This window comes from Aulostomus chinensis, chromosome 4 (assembly GCF_037954235.1).
Source record: "Aulostomus chinensis isolate RoL2024-O1b breed Wild chromosome 4, RoL_Achi_v1.0, whole genome shotgun sequence".
NCBI lineage: Eukaryota > Metazoa > Chordata > Actinopteri > Syngnathiformes > Aulostomidae > Aulostomus > Aulostomus chinensis.
In genome coordinates, this window is record NC_141323.1 from 14,464,518 (window position 1) to 14,484,976 (window position 20,459).

General features: G+C 44.5%; 1 protein-coding gene across 12 annotated transcripts; it reads left to right on the plus strand.

Annotated features, from left to right (window-relative positions):
* Positions 1 to 1,597: 1,597 nt before the first annotated feature.
* On the plus strand, positions 1,598 to 20,317 carry impdh1b (IMP (inosine 5'-monophosphate) dehydrogenase 1b). Of its 12 annotated transcripts, none has more exons than XM_086201993.1 (16): positions 1,598 to 2,050; positions 7,390 to 7,488; positions 7,612 to 7,689; positions 13,196 to 13,244; positions 15,286 to 15,387; positions 15,475 to 15,549; positions 15,649 to 15,855; positions 15,937 to 16,024; positions 16,112 to 16,311; positions 16,642 to 16,732; positions 16,816 to 16,911; positions 17,375 to 17,518; positions 17,609 to 17,753; positions 17,958 to 18,101; positions 18,186 to 18,269; positions 19,237 to 20,317. In XM_086201993.1, exons 1-16 carry the CDS (start codon positions 1,839 to 1,841, stop codon positions 19,256 to 19,258), a joined length of 1,836 nt encoding a protein of 611 aa, XP_086058119.1. In that variant the 5' UTR covers positions 1,598 to 1,838; the 3' UTR covers positions 19,259 to 20,317. The 12 variants fall into 12 exon arrangements, with proteins under 12 accessions (XP_086058119.1, XP_086058117.1, XP_086058120.1 ...); XM_086201991.1 differs by having other exon boundaries at positions 1,608 to 2,050; positions 7,609 to 7,689; XM_086201998.1 differs by lacking the exon at positions 1,598 to 2,050 and adding an exon at positions 4,680 to 5,057 and having other exon boundaries at positions 7,609 to 7,689.
* The last annotated feature ends 142 nt before the right edge of the window (positions 20,318 to 20,459 follow it).

Genomic DNA, 20,459 nt, shown 5'->3' on the forward strand with positions numbered 1-20,459 from the left:
GTCATTGGCAAACAAGAGTCAGTTTTCTCTTTGGATGCAGGTGGATGGGTAGAGTGTGTGTGTGTGTGTGTGTGTGTGTGTGTGTGCGCGCGCACGTGCGTGCAAACATGAGACGTAAGTGGGGAACTATCTTGAACCTCAGAGGACAGGCTAAGAGGATTTTCCATCTTAACATTTCGCCAACTGTCAAAAACAGTCAGTCACCTGGAGGTGATCCCTGTGTGCGTGTGTGTGTGTGTGTGTGTGTGTGTGTGTGTGTGTGTGTGTGTGTGTGTGTGTGTGCGTGTGTGTGTGTGTGTGTGCGCGCGTGTACAGGAGAATCCTCCTGCAAAAGTTTCGCACAACAGAAAACAGATGGACGAGTAAACAAAAGCACGACAAATACCACACACTTCACTAACGTATGATTTTCCATCACTCCTTGGGGTTATGGATCTTTTCCACAGTTGTATTAAACTAATACTTCTCCCAAAACATGTATTTCGAAATTAAAGTACTCACAAATAATGTCTTGATCTCACCAAAATATGTTTTTCTTCCTCATTGCTGCATCAGCTCTCCAGAATGCAGGAGGAGCCTGAGGCCGATGTCCAAACCAGAGGCGTTATGGTTTGTTCTGAGCTCAAACTGCGTGTGGCTTGAACGGCTAAATAAAGACCGTTTGGATAATTGAGCTGTTTTTTTTTTGTTTTTGTTTTTTTGTATTAATAAGAACCGCCTCTAAAAAAACAGATTTAGCACAGTGAACACTTTCCCCTAGAAATAAAGTGGGAAAAAGAAGCCTTTCATTTCTAAATTTTGTTATTTGTACCCGGCGAATCTCAAACGTTCAACGACGGGAAGGAGACTAAAAGAAGGTTTTTGATGGGGGGGGGGGGGGGAGTGTTTTTTCGGAAGGACATCACAACGAGGCGTTGATGGGTTAAAAACAAGCTTGCTGGCATCTTTAAAAAAAAAAAAAAATCGCTTCTGAAACAAGTGATTACGTAACACCCTCGACCCTTCGGTGAAAGCGTCACTCATCTGTGTCACACACACGTTGTGCAACTACCCTTTAGGGAAAGCGAGCGATTTTACATCAACGCCTTAGGTGTTTCACTCAGGTTTATTGAAATTTTGTACTGTGCAAAAACAACAACCACCATATGTTCTGCTCAGTTTGCGCCGTTCATCTCTGCTGGTGTTTATCCTGAAATCCTCTTTGTGGTTTGTGACGTTTCGCTGCTGGTTAGAAAGCGGGATTAATCCGTACCAGACCTGCGGCGGCGAGCGCTTCGCGAGGCACTCAGCAGGACCATCCCACTCAACCCATTCAACATGTAGACGAACGCTTAAGGCCATGACTGCTTTATCCCCCTTGACATGATGGAGCTCTACGATCTCCTACTATTTCTCTCCTCCCCTTCCATTAACCAAACTGCTTTCATGACATTTAGAGCCTCTCTCTCTCTCTCTTTACGCAACACGCACTTCTGCTGGCATCATTTCCACGGTGACACCCTCTCAGTGGGAGAATCTCCAAGGCGACGCCCTCTGTTGACACGCCTAGAGGTGGCTGGTGTCTTTTTGTAGGCAGGTGCACCCTGTGCGGGGACAGACAAGAGCAGCCTCTTTTTTTTCTTCTTCTCTTCTTCCCTCTGTGGGAACACTGGGGAGTCATAGAGCAGATGCAAGAGGTCAGATAAGAAACAAGTGAGCGTTCCTTTTGCGAACTCGGGCTGCGACTTCTTTTCAATGCTTTTCTTCCATTTTGCTCCAAATGCAGCTTTCAAATATTGATTCTGATTAGGAGCACAGATCTTGAGCGCCGCAGGATTGAGACTGACCCTGGACCAGCAATGGAAGGATACGGTTATGAGCATTTTGCAGCTGATGAGGCTAAAGACAGAAAGCCATTTGGCTACAGGAGAACAGTGGGAGACATTCAACCCCAACAACACCCGCTGGAAGGGGAGCTCTACCTCCGGCCAACCCCTCACGGCCACGGGCATGAAACTGCAGCGCAGCGATACAGCGCCACCCGGATCCAGGCTGGTCTCGGCCCACAGAGGTGAGTTACAATGGTGGTGGGTAGTGGACAGACTGAGCCACCTGTGGGGCTAACTCTGATGATGCTAACAAGAAATCCAACTGTGGCAACTACTTCTTAAAAAGAAAAAAGCAGTATATCAGAAGTAAATCATATTGTCAAGATACTTTCTGATGCGCGAGTGTGCGAGGATGCAAATTATCGGCCAGCGAGCGCCAGACTGCTAAATCGGTCCGGTTCTGCAAGTGAAAGCTGCATCCTCATCGCCTTGTTTGGTTGCTCTCGCCGGCTCTGCCCTCCCTACGCCGCACATGTAAATCAACTTCATGACACTGGATCACTTTACATGACCAACTCGCAAATGCCACTGAGGTCTAAATTCTTTGCTTAGATTTCCTTTGTGTGTGTGTGTGTGTGTGTGTGAGACTCAGGTAGATTATCCCTCCGGTTTATGAGAAGTATTTGCAAAAACAACAGAGCTTTTAAGTTTACAGCTGCTATTTTTAACCCTGCCGCCGCTCACTCTCTCATGCTCCCGTCCAAGCAGGAGTGATGCGGCGCGTTCCAGGGAGGGATCAGCAAAGGTGGAATCATCTACTCAGAATAGCTATAAAGGAACCACTGACCCATATCTTTATTGACCTACATTTAACGTGACACAAACACAGGGGTGGGAAAGAGCTCCTCAACCACCCGAGGAGTCACCTTGCCAAACATTTCGAGCAACTGTCACCTAATGTAGGACAGTTTGCCACCGCGAGAACTCTGGGGACCCGCCAGGTGGCTGGCATGTTTGCAGCCCCCCCCCCCCCCCCCCCCCCCCCCATACACACACACACACCCACACTTCCTAGTAAGCCCTTTTAGTTTCCAACACCGTGCACACTCATGAGTTGACATAAGACTGTGACAGCTTGGATTGTGACATAAATCCTGCTTAGAACATGCAGGATAAACCGAATAAGAGCCAAATAAAACAGCGTAGTAGCCATCTTGGCGCTGACATGTCGCTATCGAGTTTTTGTAGTTGTCTTGGCAATTTCTAAAGCCCCTGAAAATCAACTGGGGGTGTTTATTCACGGCCTATATATGTCTTTATATTCTATAGACAATACCAGCACAATTCTGTGGGCTCAGTTGGAATAAACACGCTCCTGCATCACAACCTGCACGGATGACGATCTAAAGTTTCAATTAAAGGGAAAAAATGTAAAATCGTGACGTCCGTCCTTTTTCTACTGCTTATCCTGTTAAGGGTTGCAGGGGGTAAGAAAAAAGTGTAAGAAATCATGTTCCCAAAACTTTTAGGAGTAAGTAAAAGTTGATTCTTGCAGCTTTACAAGAGTTTAAGCCAAATAATCGATAGAAAGTATTCTATTTTTAGTCGGGGTGCCACGTGAAACGCAGCACGGCTGGAATTTGTTCTTGGACAGGCCTTCTTTTCTATTGCTCAGTGAGTCAAAGCTCCCTCATTAAATGTGATGGTAATTGATGATGATAGCGTTCATCTCTTTTCTTCATTCAACTCTGCACCACAAAACAAACAGAACTGGAAACATAAAATATTCTTGAAGGAAGTAGGAGGCTCTGGCGTCCTCGTGTGAACCGGTATGCCAGGGACTCTTGGCGCGGTCTAAAATAGAACTATCTGTTTGAACTTGCTCCGGCTCCCTCAACAGACACTTACAGGATGCAGGACTGTAACGATTTAAGGGTATAAATGGAAACATTTTTGTTTTGTTTTGCTTTGTTTTGGTTTTTTTTTTGGGGGGGGGGGGTTCTTATCTCTTTCATAGTATTACACAGGAAGGAAAAACAGCTTGTCCTGAAGAAGGTTCACATTCTTGACAAGTAATCGCACATCGCGACACGTGCCGTGACCGCAGTCACATGATCTTTGACAAAAAATTAGGATTGACAGGTTTTCGTTTTTTTTGAACGCTCTCAATCTATCCAGCTCACCTACTCGTACGGCTGTCTGGTGTCTTCTGTGCAGGGGTGTGTTCCAATTAGTGAAGTTAAATGGCCTATAAAACTCCCTGGCATGGACCTACAGATACACAGCTGTAATGTAATAATACTTAAGTTAAAAAACAAAAAAAGAAGAAGCAAAAACTGAAAGTACAACTTTTGGGTATCACCTGTGTAGTCCAATAATGCAGTGTCACGAATAGAAACTGCAATATAGATTGCTGCTGTCGGGATAAACAAATATAATGATCAGATGCAAGGTAATAGCAGTGCATCATCATTTTTTTATAACTATTTCATCAGAATCGGTCCAAAGGCTGCTATTTATAACCCGTATTACTTCGCACTCTTCATAATTGCTCATTATCAGTGACAAGAGAAAGATAAATAACTGATTTATGGGCTTTGGAAACTTTAAAACTTTTTTTTTTTTCAAATTCACAACGTTTCCATGTGTTTTCAGCATCTAAGGCAGTCTGAATATCATCAATTAAAATAACAGCAGTGAGAAAACCAGCCAAATCAGTTCTGAAGTACCAGCTTTTGCTTCTGCTCCTGCCTTTTCTACGTCATCCCTTCTGCAACCTTAGCAGAAAGTGATATTGGATGTCGTAAAGGGACAAAAAAAATCATAGTAAAACTGTCATAAAAGCATGATGTGGAGTAACGGTTGGTCCGCTTTTACAACCATCATCAAATAAAACGTGGCAGAGGAAACCAGTCGAAGCAGTTCGACACTGGCGTGGTGGACATGGCGGCCCCGAACAACTTTTAACGTGGATCAACTCAATTTTTTTTTTCTTCTCCTGCACATTTGACCGTTTTTGCATGCACACACACTCACCGGTGCTGCGTGGTTCCACGGTTAAACACGCCTCCGCAAGGGGGAAAGGGGATGTGACGCCGCAGCCGCCGTCGCTACATAACACCAACACGCACCGTCTGCAAGCCAGCGACGGGGCTTCTGTCTCACTGTGTCACCGTCACCTACGGTTCCATCTGGGAGGCGAGAGAAGCTTCGTCCGGTTCCGAGATAAAGGAGGAGAATCACGTCCCGGTAACCGCCATCTCTTATTAACGGACCCTCTGCACAACCGGAAAGTTGCTTCCCTTTCTTCAACGTGGGCATCAGCTCTAAAGGTAGCTAGCTAACGTCATAGAAGAAAAAAAACAAAACAAAACAAAAACGCTGGAGTTCTCCCTTGCTAAGATGTTTAAAAAAATATGTAGCTGTGTTTATTTAATTGTATGAATGTTTTTACTTACGTAAATAATTATAATAAAAGTAACTAATAATTGTGAGGCAGCCCCAAGGCAAGCAAGCCGCTAATGCTAAATGCTAACGGTGGCTCCACATGCATCATCGTAGCCTGATTCCACTTCGCGTGTGTGTGTGTGTGTGTGTGTGTGTGTGTGTGTGTGTGTGTGTGTGTGTGTGTGTGTGTGTGTGTGTGTGTGTGTGTGTGTGTGAGAGTGAGTGTGTGTGTCCCAAAAGTTTAAACAAGTTACAAGTGAATTATTAACACATATATGCATTTTAGTGTGTGGGGAGGGGGGTAGGAGTCCATATACAGCCTGTTCAAATAACACCGCCACTCCAAATAATAATATTGATGATGATGATGATGTGACAGTATTTAGTTTAGCATTAGCATTAAACATGTGGGTAACAAAACCGTTATATCTTTAATTACTGGATGCTGTTCATACATACACACACACACACACACACATATATAAGTGCATTTATGCATTTATTTGTGACGGTTAAAATGTGTCAGAGCATCGCCAATTTACTTGTACGTTAAAAATAATATTCACATCCCTCCTTCAAGTAGTTTACGTTACCAGCCGTCTTGCGAAAGCTGCTTACGATGTAATATTAGTGACCATTGGCAACCATTACGCTATGGAAATTGTTGGATGCATATATTGTCATTTTTCTACTATTTTGGGGTAAATAATTCCATGGGTTATGGCGTATATACGGCATCGTAAACATTATTATTACTGCTGGACTAAATTAAACATCTAAAAGCATCTCAGTGTCTTTTCTTCAGCTTATAACATAATTTGGTTTTTAATTTAGACCTGCATCCACACATTCGGCACATGCGGCTGAGGCGTAAGGCCAAATTTGGCTAAAAATTCAGCTAAAATAGCCTTCTTTTGTCCTCAGCAAGGCATTCTGTTGAATAGAACACTATTTCACATCTTGTTTTATATAAAACGAGCCACCCTTCAATTCGGCATCGATTTTAAAATAAAATTTCAACCGTTTGCATCATTATTCCACCAAAACACGTGGGGGTTAGCTAACCCGTAATAGCACTCGGTGACGAGATATGACTTATGGCGGACCCCAAAACAGGGACGTACGATCAGGCGTGGATCTCAGACATGTCAGGATGCTCAGCAGTGTGGATGTAGTGTTGATATTTTACCGTTAATTCAACAGGGATACGACTCGCTAACCCGTGCTAATGTTTGCTAACCAATCTAACGTTGATGCAGGTCACCGGGCCAGTAAAAAAACCCGATGACAATCCGACATGAATGCATGCTGTGCTCTCCTTTACGCAGTTTCTCGGTAATAAACATTTATCTCGTTAATATAAACGCTTCAATATAGATTAGCTAAGGCTGGGATGGTTCGTAGTGGTTAGTGGGTCACCCGGTCACATGAGTCTGGCACACGTCCTGGAACAACACCGCTGTGTTTACCACGGACATTTTGTACTGCTGCGCTTAATTTATGTTTTTAAAATAAATTAAAAAAAAAAATACACATTACCGTGGCAGCATCTCTTTCCCGATGCATCACCATGATATTTCTACTGTTTTAAGTGGCAGTTAAAACAGGATTGACCTCTGCTGGGATGTTTTTAGCAAGTTTTTAGATGAGCATCATTATGGGATTTTTGCAAGGATGGGAAGCAGGTGCAGCCCCCACCTGTCACGCAGCAGCAGATATGAGGCTGGGTGCTAATGTTGCTATGGTTATGTCTTCTAGTGAGAAGGTCACTAAATGCTCTGCTTGCCTATTGGAGGTTTTCTGTTAAACTTGCTCTACATGTGATTGACAGGTCCTTGTTATCATTTTGCTGACCCCCCCCCCCCCCCCCCACTATGAGCCTGCCAGCAGCCTTAGATCCTGGGGTGGGGCCCTTGTAGCTGTTCTAAAGCTGAGCTTTGAATCCAAAGTGCTGGATCAGCTTTGGAACCTGCCCAGGGAAATATAGCTCACAGAATCAATGTCTTCTTCTTTCAGATAATTAATTTAAAACTTTTTTTGTGTTTGTTTTTGATTCGTCATTCTTAAAGAGCCCCTTTGTAAACTGATTTTAAAAGCACGATATAAATAAAAGTTTGTCATTTTCATTTCCCAGCATGGCGGATTACTTAATCAGTGGAGGCACAGGCTATGTCCCTGAGGACGGACTGTCAGCTCAGCAGCTCTTCTCCATCGGGGACGGCCTTACATACAAGTAAGTTTTACTCAATACATTCCAACTTAGGTTTCCTGATATGAAAACCTCACCTGCACACAATAGCGCGTGACGTGTTCCGCACCAGTGCTTTGTAATGGCCAACACATTTTGAACCAGCAGATCTGACCAACAGTGCGTTGTCTCCGATGGTCAAACGGCTGAAGAGCTATGCTCTAAAGGAGATGGGTTGACTTACAAGTGAGTAAAACAGTCGTCTTCAAAAAAAAAATATTTTGAAATTGTGCTGTTTTATAAAATCTCCCTTATTTTCTTCCACATGGTGGATTTATTAAGGGGAAGCAAATGGTTGTCCTTATAAAGTTATTTTACCTTTGCTCAAATTCCTATAGAAGCACAGATGCTGCTCCATGAAAGGGCTTTTTATCCTGATCTTGGTCTGAGGATGAAATTTGCTTCCAGTGAACACAAGTGAATTAATAACTTGTACTAACTGTGTAAGTGCATGGCATGTCTTGTCTGAGAAGTTCTACTAATCTTGTAGTTTTAGCGATCTGTTGTCGAATGAGGAATGCATGCCGATGACCTCCTTTGCATTTTCTTTTGAAGTGATTTCTTTAAAATCCAAATTTGTCCGTCATTTGTGAAATAACGACACGCAGACCTCTTGACGAGTCATTTGTTGTTTCTCCAAATGAGCCCCAGTGCTTTGCATGCTCCGCCTGCTTTTCAGATGCTTATTGAATAGTGGCCGCGTGTAATCGAATGACCTTTCCACCCTGTAATGGAGTGCATCACGACCCGAGTCAAGGGTCCTCACGTGATGGCCTGAATTGACATCATGTGAATCGTAGCAGGAGAAATTGGGTAAATGGAGTTGGTTTTTCAGATATAAAAAAACAAAACAAAACCCAAACAAACAAACGTGCCGGTTGTCGCAAGCCATTTGACAGATTGTACAGCTTTATAATAGCAGACCACGTCTCCTCTATCTTTTGATGTAAAGTGTATAGTTTAGTATTTTAGATGTTGCAGCATGTAACAAAAAGTCGACGAAATAAAGAGCCGCTTAGCAAACGTGAGCCAAAAGCACAGGAGAAAAGCTTAGTCATCCCCTGTGTGCATTTCTCTCTCTCCCGCAACAGCCTGAAAAGTAAGGCCTTCTCTTGTTATGTAGGAAAAAGCGGAAAAATCGTAAGATTCATTGGCTGATGCTGCAGTTTTGGACTCCTCCACGAGCTGTTCTTGATATGTGTAGACACTGGGAAACGTGCCCATGAGTAGTCAAGTTCAAAAATCCCTTGAACGCCCTTTTCTCAAAGCCCCAGGCTGTTGGTTATGAAGTAATACAAGGTCGTTGCCATTCACTTCAGCTCTAACTTATAATCTAAACTATACTGAAGACTTACATGCTGTGCAATTAATGCATGGACTTTTGAGCTTTGCTGCTGCAGTGGAAAACCACACGGGAGTCCTTTTGTAATTCCTATAAATGTCTCACCCTTTGCAAAGTCCTAAATCCAATCCAAAGGAAGCGAAAACATACAAAGACCTTGCTGACCTTGCTACCACCTTCACGGAACACCAGGAGCCATGCTGTCAAATGCTTGTTTATTTGTAGTTTAAAACACTTAGCATCAATAATTTTTGCCTGTATTTGACATTCAAATGAAACCACAATGAAGTATAACCAAGGCGGTGTTTTCGTAAACAGTCGGAGCTGACCCTGAGTCAGTCGGTTCGGCCTGTGCGCTGTAGCTGAGGTTCTGCGGTTGCTGCTAAATGCAACCAGATGTGCGCTGGAATTTTCTGCTTGTCCCCACGTTGATATTTGTGGGTGTTTTGGGTCTGTTAAAGTTGAAGGGAAACAAACAGGGTTCCGCCCATGTCTATCTGGTCCCTTTCCATCAAGTGAGTCTATTTCAGACCTTCCATTTCCACACCCACGATGAGGCAGCAGTAGATCGACCTGTTTCACTCATACATGCATTGTAGTTCCCTCCTCTCTGTATGGCACAGAGCTTCCTTTATTCCACCATGTTACCACTTGCTTCCTGCCGATTTCTGCACCCGTTGTCCAAAATTTGACTCACTAGCCAAAGGAACTAGTCGACTGAGTACAAACTAGGGGTGTGAATCTCAGCACTGAGGACGATTCGATACACATCTCGATGCGCTGCCAGCGATACGATACTTTTAACGATTATAATTTTCTGCCGATACGATGCGATACGATTTACCCTCTTCACAATGCGATACGATGCAATAATCATTTAGTTCAAATCAATGCGATACGATATGATGCAATTTGTTGCGATATGATGCGATTCAACATGATGCAAATAAGCAAAGAAAAAAAAAGAAATTAAATGAAGTACCCTCTGGCTCAAACTGCTAGAGTTGACTTTCTAACTGGCCACTGAGAATCAGTGATTTGAGTGAGTTCTGCAACAATAAAAGAGAAAAACAATTAAACAATAATTACTGCTGTAAAAAGTACAGTACACAGCAACAACAAAACACTCAATGAGTAACCTAAAGTGACTTTTTCAACAGTGCAATCAATGTTTCTCCGGTGTCCGGCGAGGAACTAGACGGGGAAGCGGGGAGGTGGCGGTAGACTTGTCGGTGATGTGGTGTACTCTTCTTAAGTGGGTCTGCATGTTTGTCGTGCTGCCGTTGTGCGGCTTCCTAACGCGGCATTCTTTGCGAATGACGGACGTTTTGTCGAGCTTTCCGCCTTTCTTTGCGAATCCGTAGTGTTTCCAAACATATGATTTAAACGTTGCGGGTGCATTAAATATAGAAGCTTCCTCGCTGCTGTTCGCGCGAACGTCCATGCTGTTTTACTAGTAGTGTATTGTTTGTGCCTCACGGCTTCCGTCCGTATTCAATACAATACGCAAAATAATGATGGTGCATTCAGAGCTCCTGGGGAACAGCAGATAGGGTGAAGTTTAACATGAAGAAAACGGCGCTTGCATCGGATTTTACCGATACCCACCAACGCATCGAGATGAATCTAGATTTCACCCATCAATTGCATCATACCCAGTGAATGAGCCGATGCACTCGCATCGCGCACATGCACATCTATGCATCGATTATTTTTCCACACCTTTAGTACAAACCTGAGGCAAAAGCAAAAAATCAATCGCAAATAAAAGTCAAGAAGTCTTCAAGGAGTTCTTTTTTTCCTCTTTGGCACCACACCCTCTTATGCCATAACCCTCGAGATATTTGCAACCTTTTGTTTTTTTTGGATCCACGTTTTGTAACGCAGATCTACGAACCTTGGGTATGACCAACAATCTGATGTAAGACGAGACGCTTGCTGATTGGGTGCTTGCGAGCAGCGTGCCTGCGCTTGCCGCAGTCATGATGAAGTTTTTAAAAGAAAAAAAGACAGTATGCCAGTTTCAAGGCTTTTGCATGCATGGAAAAAGTTCAACAAAGGCGGGGGGGGGGGGGGGGGGGTTAGGAAAATGTGGACGCAGCCATGGTGAGGATAAGATGCCAAATTGGAATGCTTATTTTCATAGAGAGCGGTGAGAAATGTTGTCGTTAGCATGCCTGTGTGGTCCACGGATCCCAGCCATTTCATGCTGCACTCCTATTGTTTGGTTAGTTGGTGTAAGAGATGATCTGACGCAGTCAGGATTTGTTTTACACCATCTTTCTCTGCAAGACGATGGTAATGTGCATCTTGGAACCTCTCGCAGTGCGATCTAGGACCAATGTTCTGGAGCCCAAAGATATCTCCAGCCCGAAAAATCGTTCCGAGAGTTTACTTTGCAATTGGTTTTCTCTCTGCAAGGCTCCACCAGAAGTAAACCCTAGTAGAGGCTTGTGCTCACTGGTGTTAAACCCATGCAGATGCTATACTTCGCCTGTGGTACACTAGCAGAACACCGCCTCGCAGCCTCTATGTCATACAAGTTGCGCAACTGTTTGTTTTGTTTTTTTTTGCTTACCTTTCTTTTCCTTTCCTCTTTAATTAGCTACAGTGCGACAATAGGAGGCAGCAGATGAGCAGCGAGTGACAGTTTAGCTGAGAGGCTGATGTCCTAAATGGGGAACAGTGCAGCAAAACTCGGATTGCTCGGTACCGTTAGATTTGCTGCACTGTTCAGACCCACAGAAAAATGGTTGTGTGGGTGTCTAAGCTGACGTAATGCCTCCTCCAGTGTCCAGAGGAAATCTGTGCCACAGTGCCAGCACAACAATAAATGACACCAAAGTGCAGTTCAGCGTTTTATCCCTACATAACTGTTTTTAGCACATTTAGCCAGCAGTGTGACGGATATCCTTTTTGAGATACACCAGCCAAATGGAAAACCTCATTTGGAAAAGTGTTCACACTGGTTTGTTTTAATGAAACCCAAAAATAACAGCTCATCTTTCCTGTGTCTAGTCTTGTTTTATTGTGTTTATACAGGCCCAAAGGTTGAAGAGGCCAACTGTAGCTTTTCACCAAGTACAGGAAACATGCTTGTGGGCTCACGGTCTGTATGGCCACTTTTGTAGTACTGCGTCAACCGCGACGAAACACAGGAGACATGCAATAATAGATTACAGGTCATGTGTTGTCATTGTTGAAAATAAGATACAGAGGGAAATGGGTAGGAAGACCTTTGGGCAGTTCCAAAGCCAATAAAGCCGTCAGGTATGTTCATCCATATCCCTCAAACATTTAAATGCACCCTCACTCAGTGGGCAGTTCAGTGTATCCTGTTACTTAGCAGTCACACTCAGTGGGTTAAGTGAAGGCGTAGCTCGCTTGGTCCAATGAACGTGACCACCGCAGTCGTCCCAGGGAAGAATCCATCTATTTCACTTGAGTTTGTCGGCCTCCAGAACAGCGGCGGATATTTTGCATCACAACCAAACAGTTTGCAAACTAAGTCCCTGTTGAACACCCGTCTTAAATTCACTGGCTATTTAATAAAAAGAGAGAAAGAAAACCCAGCAGGACTTGATGACATACAGGCAACACTTGGGTTGATTCAAGTACGCACTCTGCTTATCTCTATAAGCGATCAGATCATCTAATATTTCCCGACCAATCAGAACCATACAAGGCAACCTGGCCGAGTGTTAGAGGGCTCTACAACTTTTCTGTCGGTTTCAACTCAGCTCGCGTCTCACCGACGTGCTGCGGCGTAGGAAGTCAAAATTATATTCACTTCGGTATGTCGGCCTCCAGAGCGCCAGGTGACATTTTGCCCTTTTTAGGACTTCCCACCCAAGCGCGATTGGGTTGTGTGGCGATCTCTGTTGATTATGACAGCACGATCTGACAGTCGAGACGATTACCCGACTCTACTACATACCGAAGTAAATCCATCCTCAACTAATTAGTCTGACTCAGAGAAGTTAATCCGGCTGTGTTTTCAGAGTCCAGTTTTAGTCCAACTGCCTCAATCATTCGTCTTCTTTCTAACATCATGTAAACCCACTGGTGGATATCTGGTGTGTCCGCATCTTGTTCAGTAGCGCTTGCGTTCAGTGCCCCCTCAAGCCGCTCGTGATGAATTGATGTTGACATGAACTCGTACACAAAAAAAGTGTTCTGTTCTTTGCTTGGGGGTTATTTTCAGAAATTCCTACCAATATTGATTATTCATATTCAAACTGGTGGAAGTTGTTAGTGTCGCATTTCTTTATTTTTTTTAAATGTGAAGTTAACGCTTTAGGTGTTGCAAACATTGAGCCCCTTACTTTACCCTCCGCTTATGTCTTTCAGTGACTTCCTGATTTTACCCGGCTTCATCGACTTTACCTCAGACGAAGTGGTGAGTACGTCCTCATACGAGTGCAAGGCCTAACAGAGAGTGCGAAAGAGAATGTAGAGATGCTTTTTGACATCAAGATGATGATGGAAGTGGCGCTGTGAGCCAGTCTGTCTTATTTTTCTGACCAAACCTCTCTCCGCCATCTTAACCTTCCTCTCATAAAAATAGCCTTGTTTTGCCCATTTAAAAGCGTCTGCATTCTGTCGTCAGTCTTGCCTCCTCGTGCTATTTTTGCCCCTGTTGGTCACCCACTGGCTGCTCCCTCACCCTTGTGTTTACCTTTATGTCTGGTTGGTTGCTCATCCTGCCTTTCCCAGCACATGACACAGCAGTTAATCTCAGGGTTTTACATGAAATCCCTCTCTTCTGCTGAATTCACCTCAAAGGGGTTGTAAGTTAATTGATATCTGTAATCTGTCGGTTTCCTCCCAAGTTTACGAGAGCCCTCGCTGCTGCGTCGGAGGCGTGGCCGTCATTGTCATCAGTTAGTTGTGTGCATCGAGTCTTGGTCTGCCCTACTTTTCCCTCTGGATAGTGAGTCTATTCAGGCTTGAGTAACACAAATGCCTCCACATTTACATTGAGATTCGACTTTGAATAGAGTCGCTCATGTTGACACACAGGAATGGGCGGCGGAGAATGTTGACCAGTAGGAATTAGTCCTATGTTATGGCCTCACACTGTGTGACCAGTAGAGCTCCCTAACGAGCCCAACTCTGCAGTGACGCCAAAAAAGCCAGACGAGGTGTGTCAGAGGCCGTCTGTAAACAACGCTGTGTTTCTCACTCGTTGGTTTATCCGTAGCGCACCCACAATAACAACATGGTATTTAAATAGAGCGGTTGGTTCTCTGTCCAGCCCATCTCAGCCCTCAGCACACAGGACACTGCTTTTTAACCTTTTACACCAACTGCAGGGACACGATTGAGTGCGTATGTTGGACTATGTGTGGTTCAGTCGAGCTCGACTTGAAAGAAAGTCTGTTGGTTATCATTTATTTTTTAAATACAAGTTGGTGTTGTGTAAAAACACGTAGCTGGCCATCAGTTTTTTTTCACGTGTTCACGGATGTTTCAGAGTATGATTTTTCTCCATCGTGGACATTTATTGGTGCAACATAAACCTTGAAAATGACGTTAAATTGCCGATGTCGGACATCTATGGATGACAAAGTAGGAGGTCCAGTAATAGCTGCTGTGCCAGCGCTTCACCTCCAGAGAAGCTTTTATAATGAAATGCTCAGGGAAAAAAAACCAACAATATACTGCGGTACACAGTTTTGCTGGCCGAACTAACAGAATATAGATATGAGGCCCCTCAGTCGAATTAAGTTAGCAGCTGTCAGTTTCCCCTCCACCTGTGTGTGTGTGTGGATGTTTGGGTGAACACATTCAGCTGTGCCTCTCACGCATGCATCTCCTATGAGACGTGCTTTGAGGGCAAGGCGTCCTGGACATGCTCTCCCACCTCTCCGTCGAATTTCGCAGTTGCGCGCTGGAAACGGAGGAGCGATATTAGGCGATTCAGCTCGCCTTCACCATGAACCTCCCCCTGAGAAAAACAGCAGACGGCCTCCTTAGTTTACGTCTCTCTGAGATAAGAAGGAAAAGCTTGGACTGTCCAGATCTCATTCGCTGGTTTCCCATGTGTGAGGAATGTCATTATTTTTCACACTGGCAGCTGAACTCCAGCTGCTGTGGGAATCACTCCGAACTGGGAGTAAAATGTGGCCGTTGAAGATAAAGAAGTACGGCTGATTTGTAGGGACTACACATTTTCGATGGATTGAATGTCTTTTTTTTTTTGTGTTTTTTTTTTTTTACACATCTCAAACCTCAGGTGAACATTTCACACACACTGATGAACATTGTAAATTAAGACAGCAACAAAAACCCTGTTCTGACAAACCCTGTTTTCAACTTTGGGCTTCTGTCTGTCAAGATGCTTTGTGTTGTTGGACTGTAAAGTGTTTGACTCCCTTATTTAGTCTGCCCCCTGGTGGATGATTTGCGATGTGCAGTCTTCTATTTTTGTCTTTCAGGACTTGACATCTGCACTAACCAGGAAGATCACACTGAAAACTCCCCTCATCTCTTCCCCCATGGACACTGTCACAGAGTCGGCCATGGCCATCGCCATGGCGGTAAGCTTTTACACGTTTCTGTGATTTCTCATGCGTCAAAGTGATTTCTGAATGCATTTTTATTTATTTCCTTATTGATTTTGGTAGTTAATGGGAGGTATTGGCATCATCCACCACAACTGCACACCAGAATTCCAAGCCAACGAGGTCCGCAAGGTTAAGGTAAACGGATTATTCTATCCTCCTTCTTCTTTTTTTTAAATATCTCTGTGTTTTAAGGGTCACTCAACAAATCTGTTGGGGTTTTTGTCATGTTTCCAGAGGTTTGAACAAGGTTTTATCACAGATCCAGTTGTCATGAGTCCGCACCACACAGTTGGAGACGTTTTCGAGGCCAAAGTACGACACGGATTCTCCGGTATTCCTGTTACGGAGACGGGAAAGATGGGCAGCAAGTTGGTGGGGATCGTCACCTCCAGAGACATCGATTTCCTCTCTGAAAAAGACCACGTCAAACCTCTGGGGGAGGTGTGTATTGGAAGTGAAAAAACCAGTCAGTTTAGACAGCTTTTAAGAATCAGAATGAATTGAGATTGTTCCTTTTTGTAGGCGATGACCAAGAGGGAGGAGTTGGTCGTCGCTCCAGCAGGTGTTACTCTCAAAGAAGCCAACGATATTCTTCAACGCAGCAAAAAAGGTGAATCAAGAGTCACGTGACTGTTGCTCGCATTACCGAAACGTCCACTGGGTTGTACTTTAGTCATCTCACCATCTGTGCAACCAGGCAAGCTTCCCATCGTCAACGACAACGACGAGCTGGTAGCCATTATCGCCAGGACAGATCTGAAGAAGAACAGGGACTACCCTCTGGCTTCCAAAGACTCACGCAAACAGCTGCTTTGTGGCGCCGCCATCGGCACCAGGGAGGATGACAAATATCGACTGGACCTGCTGGTTCAGGCTGGAGTGGATGTGGTCGTACTGGTGGGTTGTGAAAGCAGCTTCTGAATCACTGCAGGATGATTTTGATTAAAGACAAAGGCTGCAAAGAGTGTCGATAGTAAAGAACCATACTGATGTGGAACAAACAGATTAATAGACTCGTCTTTTCAGTTCAAATTGGATTTTTTTTCTTCTTCCACTGGCTGTTACCAGGAACTCAGTTGGACTAATGCTGGGTTTCATCTGTCCAGTTCAAATACAGGCCAAGTCTATTTTTAGTCTCTTTGCAGCGGAAGTGTTAAGATATTGTCTCCGTAGTTAAACTGCCATAGTACACCAATAGGTTTTTTTTGTGTGTGTGTGTCTTTTTAGGACTCATCGCAAGGAAACTCTGTGTATCAGATCAACATGATAAATTACATTAAGCAGAAATATCCAGAATTGCAAGTGGTGGGAGGAAACGGTGAGCAAAGGCTTAATTATGCATGCGCTGCTCTTCCTGCGAGTGCGGTTCTTTGTTCTGACTCTCCCCCCCCTGGTCCACAGTGGTTACAGCAGCCCAGGCCAAGAATCTGATCGACGCCGGTGTGGATGCTCTGAGAGTCGGCATGGGTTGTGGCTCCATCTGCATCACTCAGGAAGGTACGATCCTCGAGGGCATCACGTTTTCCCAGAGATATTCAGCTTATTTGACATCAATTTTTTTTTTGATGCATGTATGATTTTGTTATAACTACACGGACGAGCTGAGTTTAGACAGAGAAAACCAGCAGTAAGAGTGGCTGTGGCACATCGGGTCTGTGGCTCTGAGCTACACTTGAAAGCGAAGGCTATCAGTTGTCAACGGTAACAAGTACCCTGAGACCACTCCTAGTTGTCATGGTGATCTGCCAAGGCCCTGCTCTGTGTTGCCATGGGGACCAGTCTGGCTCACACTAGTTCACCAACAGGACAGCATTGCAAGGAAAAGGGACAGGAACTTAAAATGTCTCTTTCACAGATGAACTTGACGAAGCCCTGCTTTTCTGTACGTTGTGTGTGTGTGTGTGTGTGGTGTTTCATGTTTCCGTGGCACTCAAATCAAATGTATTTTCTACCTTTTCAGTAATGGCATGTGGGCGGCCCCAAGGGACATCGGTGTACAAGGTAGCAGAGTACGCCAGGCGTTTTGGCGTCCCAGTGATTGCCGATGGAGGTATTCAGACCGTAGGCCACGTGGTGAAGGCGTTATCGCTCGGGGCATCAACTGGTGAGGTTTCAAGAACCTTTCCAAGTTTCATCATATCTTGTTAACCCCGAGAACAAACGGATCATTTTTTTGCTGGTCTTCCATCTCCAGTTATGATGGGCTCGTTGCTAGCAGCAACCACTGAAGCTCCAGGGGAGTACTTCTTCTCAGATGGTGTACGGCTGAAAAAGTACCGCGGTATGGGCTCCCTGGACGCTATGGAGAAGAGCACCAGCAGCCAGAAACGCTATTTTAGGTGTGTGGGAGCTCAATCATGAAAAACCCAATTACATCTGCCAAGGAGGCTATGTTTTCATTGCTGTCTGACAGACAATTAGAGGGATTATGTAAAAACTTCCATACCAATGTAGACAAGTTTGTCTTCTTTCACACTGTGAAACTTTCCAAAGAAACAAAGTGTAATTCCATCAGAGCAATAATGACTGCTATCTCTCCATAGCGAGGGTGACAAGGTGAAGGTAGCCCAGGGCGTATCTGGGTCAGTCCAGGACAAAGGCTCCATCCACAAGTTTGCACCGTACCTGATAGCTGGGATTCAACATGGCTGCCAGGATATTGGGGCAAAGAGTCTCTCTGTCCTCCGGTTAGTAGACCAGGCTTATGAAAATGTAATAAACATGTAAACGCTTCTGTTTTTGTATTTACCAAATGTTTCCACCTTCCTCAGTTCCATGATGTACTCTGGAGAGCTGAAATTTGAGAAACGGACCATGTCGGCACAGGTGGAGGGAGGAGTTCACGGACTTCACTCGTAAGTAGCAAAACGGATCTAAAGATGTAGCTTATTGGCAAGATTCATCTAACACGTCAGAACTTGGGCCAAAATGACACGACCAATCTCGACATCAGCTAAAAAAAAAAAAAAGTAGTATTGCAATTAAACAGATGCGCTAAAACTGTCTCCTATGCGGCCGTCGTAGAAGGTGTCATCATTGCTTTGCGAAGAAACACCCTGGCTAGGATAGCACTTATTTTTAGGTGGTGACGTTAGCATACACCGTGACGCCTAACAAAAGAATTAGCATGTTAGCATGTTCAGTCCCTGTGAAAGGTACCTTCGTTATCGTAACACCATGAACTGTTGCTAGTCCTGTGAAGGAAACATCAGTTCTCTTCCGCGTTTCTCTGATTGTGCTCTTGGTCCCTAGACTTGTTCACTTCATGAGCTTTAGTGATGTAAGAAAGAAGACGCTAGCTCGCAGATTAGCAACACAGTCTGGCAACTAGTTGAATCGGATGTAGTTGTACAGCATAGTTGCAGCACCGGTACTTTGAGAAGCTGGCCATGTAAGCACAGGTGGTGGGGAGGAGTTCACGAGCTGTAGAACGACATGTGTACAAGTGTTGCCCATTAGATGAGTGTGTCACACTTGAAATTAGCGAACACCACCGTGGCTACAAAAGATTTAGCATGTTCAGTCCCTGTGAAAGGTACCTCAGCTAATAGCAACACTATGAGCTCCTGCTAGCATGCGCAAAGAGGACAGTGTCACTTCTCTTAAGTGTTACTCTGACCCTATGATTGGTCCCGAGACATTGACACATCATGTGTAGAAGGGACGAAAGACAGGAGATGCTAGTCTGCGGATGAACAGTTAGCAACACGGTCAAGCGACCCGTTGTATGGAGTGTAATTAGCATTGTTGCAGCGTCAGTACTTCTTCGAGAGCAAATGATAAATCCTTTGTGTTTTGTTTTTTTTCTTCTCACATCTACAGTTACGAGAAGCGGCTTTACTGAACAGCTGAATGAAGTGCAGAACAGCGGTGCATGAGACATCCCCTATTTAACAGCGACCAAATCGCCGCTCCTGCTAAACTATGGACCACTGACCACACCCCCTTTTCCCTCCCCTGAATCGTGTCCACCGTTGCTCTCTCTCTCTCTCTCTCTCTCTCTCTCTCGATCCCAATCGGCTGCTTTGGGAAGAAAACTGGGGCATCGTAGCGAAGCGAGAATCCTCAAACTGTCACCCAACAATGAACACCAAGGATTTTTGCACTCAAAGAAGCGGCGCATCAGGGTTTTTCGGAACGACACACACAACGTACACGCGCACACACACCTGTATCTTGATTGTGCAGCTGTTCCCAATGAGGTTTTTTGGGGGGGGGGTTTGTGTTGATAGTCGTGAGAGAGTGAACGGTGTGTGTTTGGTGAATTAAGAGTAGTGTCTGAGTGTGTGATGTAGTTAAAAATGTGTTGGGACAAACAAAGTAAAGGTGCACTATGTTGTTTTTATGTCCTATTAATATTAGTGAGTCTAAAACCGCCGTGGTGCAGATTTGTTGTTTTTTTTTAGACTTTTTTTGTTTATGGGATACACGCTTACCAGCAAGCTCCCTATCACAAGCATCCCAATTCGTATACACACTCTTGTGTACTGAATATATGACAAAACGCGCCTCTGTAGAGCGGTCTGTCGGCAAAGATGTTTGTTTTTAGCAGTAACAGGCAAAGCTACTTGAGTAGTTGTTTATGTTTCAGTGCATCACATTAAGTCCTGTTTTGTGGATCCTGAGGTACTATCACTATATATCTATATCTATGTATAGATATCTCAGATATATAGATATATTGGCTATGGCAGTTATTCCTGTTCACGTCTTTCGTTGTCCAACGAACAGTTTCCAGATAAAACTCGGCGCCACGGTCTTCGCCACTGTGGACGGTCCTTTTCCCCTGAAAGACATCTTAAGCCAAATAATCAGCGTCCCTTCTGAGGCGCGTTCACATTTTGCGCGTAGAAGGGAGCAAGAGCTGAAGATAGGTTTAAAAAATGAAATTTGTGTGTGTGTGTGGGGGGGGGGGGGGGGGGGGGGGTCTGAATAAACTAGTGCGGGTATGCATGTCTATTCCAAGAAGCAAGCCAATGCCAGCTTCATTAGCATGATCTGATGGGAAATTCTCAGTTTACCAGTAAGGGAGGTTGAATTCTTGC